The sequence below is a fragment of the Podarcis pityusensis genome (genome assembly GCF_964106645.2).
Source record: "Podarcis pityusensis genome assembly, chromosome: 13".
In the NCBI taxonomy this organism is placed as follows: domain Eukaryota; kingdom Metazoa; phylum Chordata; class Lepidosauria; order Squamata; family Lacertidae; genus Podarcis; species Podarcis pityusensis.
The window spans coordinates 48,931,548-48,944,376 of NC_138038.1; the positions used below are offsets into that span (position 1 = coordinate 48,931,548).

The 12,829-nt window shown below is 46.3% G+C and overlaps 2 protein-coding genes across 3 annotated transcripts in view; one reads left to right on the plus strand and one right to left on the minus strand.

Moving 5' to 3' along the window:
* The window catches only part of SLC7A8 (solute carrier family 7 member 8), a 15,409-nt gene continuing 2,580 nt past the window's right edge, over positions 1–12,829 (minus strand). For both annotated transcript variants that reach the window (XM_080979796.1, XM_080979795.1), the window contains 10 exons: positions 9,759–9,963; positions 9,465–9,616; positions 3,824–3,949; positions 3,371–3,524; positions 2,901–3,024; positions 2,698–2,801; positions 2,024–2,120; positions 1,631–1,780; positions 750–927; positions 1–632 (listed from right to left, as the gene is read on the minus strand). In XM_080979796.1, coding sequence (XP_080835922.1) covers positions 484–632; positions 750–927; positions 1,631–1,780; positions 2,024–2,120; positions 2,698–2,801; positions 2,901–3,024; positions 3,371–3,524; positions 3,824–3,949; positions 9,465–9,616; positions 9,759–9,963 — 1,439 coding nt within the window. In that variant the 3' untranslated portion in view covers positions 1–483. The remainder of the gene's footprint in view (positions 633–749; positions 928–1,630; positions 1,781–2,023; positions 2,121–2,697; positions 2,802–2,900; positions 3,025–3,370; positions 3,525–3,823; positions 3,950–9,464; positions 9,617–9,758; positions 9,964–12,829) is intronic.
* Positions 9,970–12,829, plus strand: part of RNF212B (ring finger protein 212B) — a 27,210-nt gene continuing 24,350 nt past the window's right edge. The window contains exon 1 of the mRNA XM_080979918.1: positions 9,970–12,779. The gene's annotated coding sequence lies outside the window, so the exon portion shown is untranslated. The remainder of the gene's footprint in view (positions 12,780–12,829) is intronic.

A 12,829-nucleotide genomic window follows, 5' to 3' on the forward strand; every position in this document is an offset into this window, starting at 1 on the left:
GCAAGTTTAGCTTAATTTATTACATCAAAAAAAGAGAAAGAGAGAAAAGTGAAAAATACAAGGGCACAAAAACCATGGGAGAGGACCCTCTCCCACGAAATGAGGTTCAAACCCAAAGAGAATATTCCCAACAATATAAGGCAACAATAACGAAGGAGCCCCTTCCAGCAGGGTGCGCCGGGGATGTGGGTGTGGGGTCGTTGGCTGTGCGGAGAGCTCCCATCTTTTCCAGCTCCAGCAGGGGGCACTGCTGGTGGGGAGTGGTGGATGTGGGTACTCCAGCCCCAGCAGGGGTTTAGTGCAGGAAACTGGGTGAGGCACTAGTGAGGCATTCCCAGCTATTCCAGTCCCAGCGTGTGGTGCTGTTGGGAGCAAGAAGAGAGCTCTAGCTGTGCAGGGAGCTCCCATTTACTTCAGTGCCCCCAAAGGGTACTGCGCAGCCCATCACTGGCTGCTTCTTCTACCCCCAGCCACCAAGAAGGCTCAGTTCTGAGGATACTTCGAGTCTTCAGTTCCACACATTGGCTCCAGCTGTTCTTTGGTCTCTTTGCTGAGGTTGGTTTTAGGTTTCCCTGAATCCATTTCAGGGTACACAACAACACAAAGCTTCTGTCCTAGCCGAGTCACTACCTCTGCAAGAAAATAAGAGTAAGCGGGTGAGCTTTAAGATAGGAGAAGAAAACCCGCAGCGTCATTTTTCAAAATGGAATTTCAAAAAATTCCCACCCAATTATCTGCTCATGACTCACCAATAAACGTGTGGAAGGCAGGTGGTTTGTTCTGCCAATGCACACCTAGGTAGTAGACTGGGACACCTGTCAGCATGATGGCTAGGCCAATCCCACACACCACAGGTTCTGACCATAAGCTGAACACCAACAGGAAGGCCCAGAACAGCAGGTAGATTATGGGGAAGAACAGGCTCACCTGGGGAGGAAAGAGATGGGTTGGATCTGGGCAGGAGCATCAGGAAGTGGGATGCAAGGGAAAAGGTTGGGAGAACAGAGGTTTCTTTATCAAGAACAAAGCTAGCAGAGGTGGGATGAATCCTAGCCCAGTGATAGACGACATGCCTTGCATGCAGAAGGTCCCAAGCTCAGCCTCCAGCTCTAGCAATGGGGATCTGCTGCTGCTAGTCAAAATAGGCCAAAAGTGGACCCACACTCCAAGACACCCACCAGTTTTGTTAGCAGCGGTGGTGCCACGGGGAAATTCTTTGCTGAGTGCTCCAGAAACAAGAAGTGGTAGTCTGCTCTGCTCCAGTGTCTCCCAGACCCTCAGCCTTTGCCCTCACTCAGGAAACACTGAGGTTCTGGATTATGTTCCTAGGTCATATAGGATCCTGTGGCCCTTTAAGAGCATCTGAAGCTCCCATCAGCTCTAGCTAGCAAGGCCAATGGCCAGGAACACTGGGAATGTTCAGCAACAACTGGAGGACTACAGGTTCTGGTATAAAGGTTTGATTCAGTTGGAAACAGGAGCTTTAAAACCATGTGTTTTAAATCAGTGATGTGACACTGATTTAGCTTAATCCATCCTGTGTGGTTCCAAGGGAAGACAACACTGGTGTGAGAAGGTGACAGGGGCTGACATAAATAGAGCAGCAGAAATGTGATGGCCAGCGTCTTACCTTGATGGGACGGTGTCGGTGAGGTTCCCGCCAGCGCAGCACAACTTGCCCAGCCACAGTCACTCCATAGAACAGGTAGTTGATGAAGCCCACATAATTGATCAGGGTATATATATCACTTGTTACTAGCATAAGCAATGTTGAAAGGCACTGCCAGAGACAGACAAAAGGAGAGAGAAAATGCAATTATATTGTTTTCAGAGAAATCGCCCAAGGCACTTGGTCTGCCAAACTGACAGCACCTGCTGGCTAATCCCATTAATTCCCAGGAAAATGCCCCTGCCAAGTTCTTCAGTCACTGGCAATTCTAACTCTGCACTGGCAGACGCTTTCTTCTCATCCCTCACTGATGCATCAACTGTCCCCCTCCCAACTCTTTTTTTGATGACTCACAGTGAAAAGTAGGGCAGGTATGGGAGTGCAGCGTCGCACGTGGATCATAGCCAATACGCTGGGCAAGTGGCCTTCCCGGGCTCCAGCAAAAAATAGTCTGTGAATGTTGGAGAGAGAACATCATAAATGCAAGCAGTGTGCTGCAATATTATTTACTTACTTTGATCAGCACTCAGGAAGGAAGCTGGCTCCACACTGTGAACAGGACTTACTAAAGAAAAGACCCCGAGAAAGAATGGGGAAGGCTTAAATGGATGAAGGGCCAACTTGGTTCCCCAGTCCTAATATAGGTGTTAAAGTAGAGCTGAATTAGAGAGGCAGCACTATGAAGACATGGGTGAGCAATGCAGTTGTGTGTGGAAGGGGAGCTGCTGCTATAATGGAACTTGATAGCCGAGGATTTCAGCAGATGGAACCTGTAAATGAGAATACATCACTGAAAGTCTGCTGAAGGCAGTCGGTTGTGTCCACTGGTGCAATGGGATTTGTGGTTCCTCTCCTCCTCCCATGCCCACCAAAATCTGCTCCAGAGGGTACACAATCCTTCAGAGCTGAATTTAAGGGTACACAAGGGTGCTGCATGAGACAGGAGAGGAAGCTTAATTGCACACACAAAAGTCTGTTGTGCCAGCAGAGCTGCAGCTTTTGGGGTATGTACTCCCATGTTTACTCACCTAGAGGAAGTGAAAAGTGATCCGTTTACTCCTCCAAAAGTGGAAAGGGCAACAGAGATGGGCATGATCCAAGCCATGACTCCTAACAGTTTCTCTCCAAATGTCTGTGAGGAAGGGAGCAGGAAGAGAGCATGTGGTTAGGGGCATTGTATTTGGAAACAAGGGGAAGGTGAATTTGCACAATGGTGTAGATGGGGCCTCACCACTGCGACAGCATTGGAGGCCAACAACTCCTGGGGCGACATGGCAGTGACATAGGCCACATTGGCGAAGACGTAGACGAAGGTGACCAGGGGAATGGAGATGAAGATGGCTCGAGGCAGGTTCCTGTGAGGAAAAACAATTACAGTTGTACCTTGGTTCTCAAACGGCTTGGCTCCCAAACAAATCGGCTCCTGAATGATCGAAACCCAGAAGTGAGTGTTCCGGTTTTCGAACTATTTTCGGAAGCCAAACATCCAGTGTGGCTTCTGCAGCTTCTGATTGGCTGCAGGGTGCTCCTGCAGCCAATCGGGAGCAGTGTCTTGCTTTTTGAACAGTTCTAGGAGTTGAACGGATTCCCAGAATGCATTCTGTTGGAGAACCAAGGTACGACTGTAGAGTGGAAGAGAGGAATAAAAGTCAACGTGGGTCTCATTCCCCTGTATCACCACCAAGGGGGACACTGACTCACTTGTAAGGGTCAACCAGCTCTTCAGTGACATAGTTGAGGAAGTTCCAGCCCCCGTAGGCAAAAGAGCCCTGTAAGAAGGATAGAGCCACCAATCCCACATCTGGTGTCTGGAAAAACTCAAAAGCATGTTTCGGCTCCAGCCAGAAGTATTCACCTGCACAAAGGAGATATTGAAATACAAAAAGGGTTCTTTAAACAAAACAGGTGGACTGTTCTCCCTCCCTTTCCCTGGGTCAGCTAATTCTCCCCCTCTCTGATACAGACTGGGGCAGGAAACTATGGAAGCCAATCCAGTCCCTAAATCTGCTTACTAAGGAATGTTGATAACCCTGAATTTAAAACCCTGCAGCTTATTCTCCTTGGTGTGTGTATGTGGGGCGGGTGAGGGGAGGCAAATACAGTGTGTTGGGGAGACTCCTGTCCCCTTCTTTGTCTGACCAGGCTGGGCCTCACCTTTGCAGATCTGTACGACTCCCATAACAATGATAAGTCCCAACGCCAGCAGTTTCCCTGCCGTGAAGATATCCTGGACACGTGTGGCCCAACGCACGCTGGCACAGTTCACCCAAGTCAGCAGTACTGTGGAGAAGCAGGAAAGTCAGTGGGGGAAGGGACAGTCAACATTCCTATTCTGGCCTAAATCTCTCAGTCAAGGCCAGTTTCATGACTGTTGGACACAAGATAATGCTGGGAGCAATGTGTTTCGTTAGGGGCAAATTCAGATGCTGCACTGGCACTTTCCAGGAGCAAACAAGGACAGCTTTCTGGTTCAGAGCAGCCATAGCCTTCCTTGGTTTTTGACTGAAATTGTGATTATGGCCTGGGTTATATTCTGTAAATCTCTTATGATATCGCCACCTCTCATAATAATGGTACAAATATATTCTGCTCCTACAACTATTTAAGGGTGAAGCTATTCAGAAAAAAAAAAACAATTTATGATCAGCGGACAAGTGATCACAGATACTATTTCCTGGGCTGTCCCTTATTATTTGAAGGGGACCAAGGTACATGACCCACCCCTCAGGATTGTAATCTGGGGTTATATCTGTGCCCTGCAGTATATGGGAAGGAAAAACCCACAGTTCCTATAAATGTTCCTGGAAGTTTGAGGGAATGAAAAACAAACAGATGAGGGAGGGGGAGGTGGTGACCTATTTGGCACCCAGCCTGACTCCATCAAAACATCCCGTCAGCACAAACAGCCCCTGGCCCCTGGTAACCTAACACCACACAAACAGGGTTTACAGACAGGCAGACAGATTGGTAGAAACCCTTACTCCCCTAAACCTTCCAGTACCTACCCACCACAGCAAACAGGAGTGACAAATCAGACCTTCCATTTATCCTGCCCAAATCCATCACACAATCCATCACACTTCCACACTCCCCACGATATATGCACAAAACTTTAACAATAATCAAAATGTAGAGGCAAGCTATCACACATACAAATGGTCTTATAAAAGGCTGCAGTCGCAATAAAGAAGTATTTGGATAACTATGGGGCCCTCCAGCTGTTGCTGGACTACAGGTCCCAGCATCCCTGACTAATGGCCATGCTTGCTGCAGGGGCTGATAGGAGTTGGAGTCCAATGGCATCAGGAGGGCCACTGGCTATCCCATTCGCCACTCCTGATATAGCATATCAATACTCAGACTCAGCAACACCACCAAGGCATAACTGCATGCCCACATTTACTCTCTGGTTTACACAAAGAAGGAGTTCTTTTACAAAACATGCAAAAGCACCCTAGCACAGGAGCTTAATGCTTTGTTTGCAATGCAGGGAGAAAAGAAACTTGACGTCTAGGGTCACATACATGCACATGCTCTCTTTCATGTCAACTCTTTTTTAACTTGACAATTCCATAACAAGTTGGCATTAAAGTTTGAAAAAAAAATTAAACATCTCTGAGGAGTGAGGTACCTGTTCTCCAGATACATAGTCTGTTTACATTATATGAAAAGTGTCACCACTGGGGGGGGGGGGGTGACAAAATGCGGACGGCACTCTCCATGGGGCCTGCAGTGTGCCCGAGCCACGCATTTCTCCTGGGAGTGATGCGGTGGCTTGGGCGCCCGCAGGCTCCCCGCTGCCCCAAACGGTCTGCCCGCTTCCTCCCCCTCAGCTATAGGGCAGTTGAGTGGGAGGAGGCAGGCAGACTTCTTAGAGCCAACCCCCCCCCCCGGCACAGAGCACGTGCACCGCCCCAGCCACCCAATCAGCTTGCTTCGCCGCTGGTGAGAGGTAAAAATGTATCTCATTCGTGCTCTGTCTAATGTCCTCTCATTGCTTTTTTCTTTGGCGGGTGGGAGAGAAGGAAGAGAGAGTTAACAGGACCCCCAAAACACAACAGACCAAGAGGAAGTGGAAACTTCTCTGCTTACTCTGCATCCCTTTGCACAATCAGTTCAAGTCCAAAAGGCTCAAAACAGGAAGCCTGGAGGCAGCTTAACAGAAAACCAGTCTGGGGCTGGGGAAAGGAGAGTGGTGTGTGCATTTATGTGTGCATTTTAAGGCTGTTTAACACATAAAATTTATCTATAAAACAGAGAGATTCTCCACATAGGAGATTATGTGGAGGTTGGCTGGCCATCTGTCATGGAAGCTTTAGTTGATATCCCAGCACTGCAGGGAGTTAGACTAGATGGCCCTTGGGGACCCTTCTAACTATGATTCTATTATACATAGTTATGTACATTCGCTGCATACAAGTTGGAAACCAATATGACTGCCTTTAAACTATACTGTTTGTTAATCACCCTGAAGAAGCAACAGAGCATTTAACAAGAGAGTGACATGTGTTAAGAGGTAAGTAGTGCACATTTATTGCCCTTGAACATGTACTTTAAACAACTTGATTTCTTCAGGAACATATTCCATAAGCTTCAAGGGGGGTTGTATATATGAGGGATTGCAGTGAAATTGAAGTTATGTGGTCAATTACGTATGAATGGAGGGTGAAGGTAGTGAGGATGAGAGTCTGATCTCCTTTCCAGGATAAAGTTGGGTCACAGAGACCCAATCTGTTTCTGTAGATCCCCAAAAGAGGATATGAGATCAAGAGCTAGATTTGGTTCGAAGATCCCAATAATAGATTAGGGCTGCCTAAGGTTTTGGAAAGGGATCTTGGGAGTAGTCCAGGAATAACTCCAGGATGAATGGGTGGATCTGAGTGTAGGATTCTATGGGGAAATATGTTGTGGTTTGGTGTGGGGAGTAGTAGCGTCAAATGAGTATTTCAGGGGTGGGAGGTGGGAGAGCTGGCTTCACAATATTACAGGAACATATGTTACTGCCTTATGTTCCAACTCAGAGTCAAAACTCCTGGAAGTTCCCTTGTTTCTCAGTATCTCTGGCACTCGGCAGGACTGGATTAAGGCCAGTGAGTCTCCAATTCCATGGGATCCTTTCAGACACAGAATCTCAGAGCTGATGCTAGAGCCAGAGGGTGTGGCTCAGATCTGTTGCTAATTTTTTTAGCACACACTGTCCCAGGGGCTAATCAAAACCAGCCACCCTTTTCCTGACCTCAAAATAGATCCAGTGCTTCATTCAGAGAGGTCAGAGACCAGTAATGCCACTTCCATGGCATCTCTGTGTCCTCCTTTAAAGTACCAACAAATTTATCCAGGCCAGTCTGTGGCTATCAAGCTGGGACTGGTACAGGAAAACAACATTCTGGCCTGTTCTAGGCTGCTTGCTTACGTCAGTTAGCACTGGAGATACTAAACAGAAACCATAGTACACTAGATAAAGCGGATTAAGTCTTGCTTCACAAGGCTCTGCTGACACTGCCCAATTCCAGTCTCACAACGATTACCTCCAATCATCAGCCATAGCCCTCTCATCAGTCTTCCTGCTAAATTTTACCACTGGCTATTCTGAACCACCAGTATTATCTCTGTTTGTTTGTTTGATTGAATTAATTTATAAATCACGCCACACAAAGCGTCCTGAAGTGATTTAACAATAATAACATCAACATATAAATGAAATTTCTAGGCGAATATAGATAAAGGCTGGGATAAAAATCTTCACTTGAAAGGCATGCTGGAAGAGAAACAAGACTTCAATCCTTCAACTGTAATTGACAGTCCAATGTTATCTGTTTCCAATCCCTCTCGTCTGGTTGTTGTTCTTTACTAATTCCACAGCCTTTGCATTCCAGTATTCGATTTCAAAATTTGGCCAAAAGGCCCATTAGTAAGCAGCTCCTCATTGTTGAGGTCTGGAGGCATAGATTTTTCTTCTTCCCTGCCTCTCTTTCATATGCACATATAATCTCTCCCTTTTTAGCTGACTCAGCTGCTGAGTAACTGGCTTTAACTCGATGGATAAACTCTTGCTGAGCTGCTGCAGCTGGCTTGCATAAGCGCCTCAGCCAAATCCCCTCCCTGGCTGGTGCTTGTCTTTCCCCACCCCCACCCCTGCCTTGGAGCTACAAAGGAACAAAACTAGTTCAGGCCTGATTTTTCCAGCAACTGATGTCCTAAAGTAACCTCAGTGAAAATTATCCCTCCTAAATGTCTTTGAGTTCATGGGGAACACAGCTGCCCACTCCCCACTGATTCAGATTGGGGCAACTGTGCAGACATCCAAGACAGGACAGGTGGGGGGAGTCTGTAGACAGACGGACAGAAATGGCTTAAAGCTTTGGTGGAAAGAATCTCCTGGCATTTGGGCATTCCTTCTACTTCCTGTGTTCCTCACTCTGACCCTTCTAACCTTTCTGCTCCTGTCTTGTACTCATTGCATGTGGGCTGCTTTTAGAGTGAGGCTGCATACACACCATACATTTAAAGCACACACACACTCCAAGAATCCTGAGCAATGCACCCCCTCACAGAGCTACATGTCCCAGCACCCTTAGCAAACTATATTTCCCAGAATTATTTGGAGGAGAAATTCCAATGCTGCTTACACAGCTGTGGGTAAGGAGCCCTATTTCAGATTAGTAGGATGCAAGATGAACACCAAAAGATGTTGTGGGTAAAACCTCAGCGCCTAGGACTTGCAGGTCGGCGGTTCGAATCCCCGTGGCGGGGTGAGCTCCCGTTGCTCGGTCCCAGCGCCTGCCAACCTAGCAGTTCGAAAGCACCCCCGGGTGCAAGTAGATAAATAGGGACCGCTTACTAGTGGGAAGGTAAACGGCGTTCCGTGTGCTGCGCTGGCTCGCCAGATGCAGCTTGTCACACTGGCCACATGACCCGGAAGTGTCTTCGGACAGCGCTGGCCCCTGGCCTCTTAAGTGAGATGGGCGCACAACCCTAGAGCTGGACACGACTGGCCCGTACGGGCAGGGGTACCTTTACCTTTACCCTATTTTAAGAACATTTGTTGTCATTATTTGTATTTTATAGCTCACAGTACCTAGAACACAGGTCAAACAGTGATACACCTTTACGAAAGAGTGAAAGAATTTGTTCTTTTGGTATGCAGGCCAAATGCACATTATTCCACACATTTGTACCCACTCCAACTCCAAAGACCTCAAAGTGGCTTACACAGATGTGAGTTAACCTGTTTTATTCTTACAGCAACCTTGCAAAGTAGACTAGGTGTGAGAGAGGGACTGGCCCAAGGTCACTCAGTAAATTTAGTAGGCCAAACAAAGATGCAAACTTATATCTTTCTGGTCCAAGTATACCAGCCTAGCTTCAACATCACACTGGATATTGGAATAATTACTAAATGTGTAGAAATGGTGAGTTGGCCATAGCTATACATGCCTCTGAGGAATAACTACACGTGGTTTGAAACTCTTGAGGGAGAATCTGCTGCTGGCTAGATCAACTGTAACATAACTCCAGGGTCTTTGAGTAGATAAAAAGTGCTTCCAGAATGTCACTATTTTGGGGTGTGATTCAGTCACATACCAGCAAATTCAGGTTGTTAAATGATAATTGATTGGGGAGGGGGTTGCAGTAAGGAAAGTGATGGGGAAATGCACTGGAAACTGTGTGATAACTCTTGTCTTGGCACAATGTCATTTAACCTCCCTGCAAGGAACTTACAAACTGCCAGTTCAGTCAATCTGAATCAGCCCAATATTCATGGCTAAAGGATGGTAGTGGGCTCAGTACTTACAAAGGCAGACCCCAGCGAGCAGTCGCAATCCGGTTTCTGGGGGAAGGCAGGTGGGGAAGAGTGGCTGCAGTACGTAGTTTGAGAAAGTGAGGGCAATAACAGCCTGGTTGGTGGGGTAGATCACCAGGACGGCAATCCATAACCGCAGGAACCTTGAGAGAAATATTCCAAGTGTGAAAGAGTTAGACAATCTGCCCCTCAAAACTCATCCCCTCCTACTTTTAATCCTGCTCCACTTCCCCATCACATACCCAGCCACCTACTTACATCCTTATTTCTTCTTTCCTCACTTACCCAGCCAGTCCCCCGAAAATGTCCTTGACATAGGAATAGTCGCCTCCAGATTTGGGGATGGTGACTCCCAATTCTGCATAGCACAGAGCCCCCACGGCTGTGATAAGACCCGTTACAATCCACACAATTAGTGCCAGTCCTACTGAGCCTGCATTCTCCAACACACCCTTTGGTGACACAAAGATCCCTGATCCAATGATGTTACCTGGAGAAGAAACAAAGGGGTACAGAGAGATTAGAAATCATAGAGGGAAATGGTGAGAGGGGAGACTCTCTCTAGTGCAGAGGCTCTCCAGATGCCATTGGACTCCAACTCCCATCAGCTCCAGCCAGCATGACCAATGATCAAGGGTTTTGGGAACTGGAATGCAGCAACTTTCAGAGGGCCACAGGCTAGCTACTGCTGCTCTAGTGCAACAAACATTGTAGTTATCTATATGGGTTTGCAGAGCCTAAGATATTGGCCCAAGAAGTGGAATTACCATCTGTGTCTAATAAGAAAGGTTAACTTAGGGTGACATTTAAATGTCAGCTTCTTCATATATCACCAATTGGAGAACACACTACCTCTTGTACTAATCAAATTCTCTGTCTGGTAAGAAGAAATAGAAATATCCATGTTTGTGTTATAAAACTTTTCAGAATGGAAATTGTTTATACCACTTTGTTATTTAACGTATTTTCTATTTCTATAACACCAAAGATGATAATATAATATAATATAATATAATATAATATAATATATACCCAATTTTTAAGGTGAAAAGGAAAATCTGAGACTATTTAAAGTCAACTCATGTTGATGTAACATAATAATAATAGAAACAAGCACTTAATTCTTAGCAAATAGGTTTAGGACTGGGAGGTAATGATCTATTTTTTTCCCTACAGGTGGCCTGATTGCACACATATGCCAAGTACTTGCAGATCACGTCTCCTGTGTCTGGGGAGGCCAGGACTGTATGCTTAGCAACTAGCCTATCTGTGATTCCAAACCTTCCATTTTTTGTAGCCTTGCTTTGCTTCAGCATACTGAATCTGTATTTCAAAAATAGCCCCATGGCCAAAGCAGGAAGGTTACCACTTTTAAAAGCAAATTTCTGGCCATATAATTCCAACTGTGGCTTCAATGCGTATAGAAGACATTGTGTGCAAGGAAAGGGGACATTGTGTGCAAGTATAGAGGACATTGTTATCTTCTATAACCTGGGAGATGCTCCAAAGGCATCGCTGGGGATCTCAGTCTGGCACATTTCTCTTTGTGAAAAAGAGCTTTAAAATTATCAAATAAAATAAAATTCCACTGGAATATTCGTCCAGATCAGACATAGGCAAACTCGGCCCTCCAGGTGTTTTGAGACTACAGTTCCCATCATCCCTGACCACTGGTCCTGTTAGACAGGGATGATGGGAGCTATTATTTATGCATTTGTCCCTGTCACTACATTGCTGGCTGAATACCTCAGAGTGTGCACTGTCCAGCTTTCCATGCTTGTGGACACATTCTGGCTCTATTCCCATCGCACAGAATCATTCCACTATTTTTCATTAAGAAAATTAAAACTCTGCAGAAGTGAATTGAAGCCAAAGGGCTGGGTGGAGGTGTGGCTGAAAGTACCAGCCGCAGGGTAGGGTTGGGCTGCATTGCAACAGGCCAGTGGAAGTGAGAGGGGCCAGAGAATTACTGTATACACAAAACTTGAGAAGATGGGGAAGGGGGTGGCTAAGGGAAGAAAGAGGGATGAAGGAAAGGCTGGAGTGGCTTGAATATGTGGAAAGAAATACAGGAGGAACTGGTTATGTGTCGTGCTTTGGGAAAGTGGAAACTCTCCCTAAGGTGGGCTTTAATGATCCTTCTGATCAAGAAGGAACCAAAGAAGCAGGGCAAGGAATACTGAAAAGTGCGGATAGATGACAACTTGCCATCCTAGCGTGCAGAGATGGAGAGAGAGAATAGAGCAATGCAGGACACTGTGGAATGAGGGGCAGAGGCAGTGGGAGGAGAACTCAATAAGTAGGTAGAATTTGGGTATTAGTGAGGCTTGGACAAGTAGGGAAGCAAGGGTTTTCTCTTTCAAAGCGCTTCCTCGTCCTCGTCCTCCTCTGTTTGTTCAGCGGTCTCCTGGCACCTGCTGAAACAAAGCCATCTGGAATGAGACTGATGGAGTTGGAACAAACATGCTCCGAGAGAGCCACGTTCCAGCTGCACTGGGGTGGAAAACAAACTCCAGTCACTAACTGTTTGGGGAACTGTAAAGGTACGATCTGCTCCTGCATGGCTCTGCTGGCAGCCTTTAAATCAGAAGTCCCCTAGGCCATGGAACCCTACATAATTTTATTTGTATGCTGCTTTTCTGTGGTTCAAACCATGCTCACAGCAGCTTACATGAAAAAAATGCATAACTAAAGTAGTTGTAAACAATAAAACGAACATAAAAATACATAACCAAACTGAAAAAATTTCACATAAATCTCAAGATACAAAAAACCAAAAGCAACCATCTCCACAGCAAAAAACCCCGAACCACACCACAGCCCAAGAGTCTAAGTTGCATCTCCGTATGAGGCAGGGACAACTGGAGGACTTCATTGCTTGTCCATCTCAGAGAGCTGGCTACTTTGGCAAGGGGCAGTTCAGAGAAATCTTGCCCGCCATGAATTTGCAACCTCATCCGGCGCAAAGCAGCTGTGTATGTTCCCATTCTTGCTTGTTCCTGAGATCCATCTCCTTCTGGGCCATGACAGCAGTATATACAAGCATTCCACACCCACTGCTGAGAGGCTAATGTTTTTAGGGTTGTATATATTTATCAGCGATTGTTTGTGTCCCAAAACATAGAAGGGCTTTAGGGTGGAGTACCACAGCAAAATGAGCTGGGAATTGGCCAGGAATCTGGTTATCTCAATGGAGAATGAAACAGGCTAGGGTTAAGAGGAATTCAAGTTGGTGGTGCTGGAACTGCTTCAGGGAGGGGAAGACTAGCTCTAATCGGATTGGTGATGTGAACTGACAGCTCTAAGGTATTTATAGAAAGGAGGGAAAGGAAGACAAACAGGGGGGGAAAAGAAAT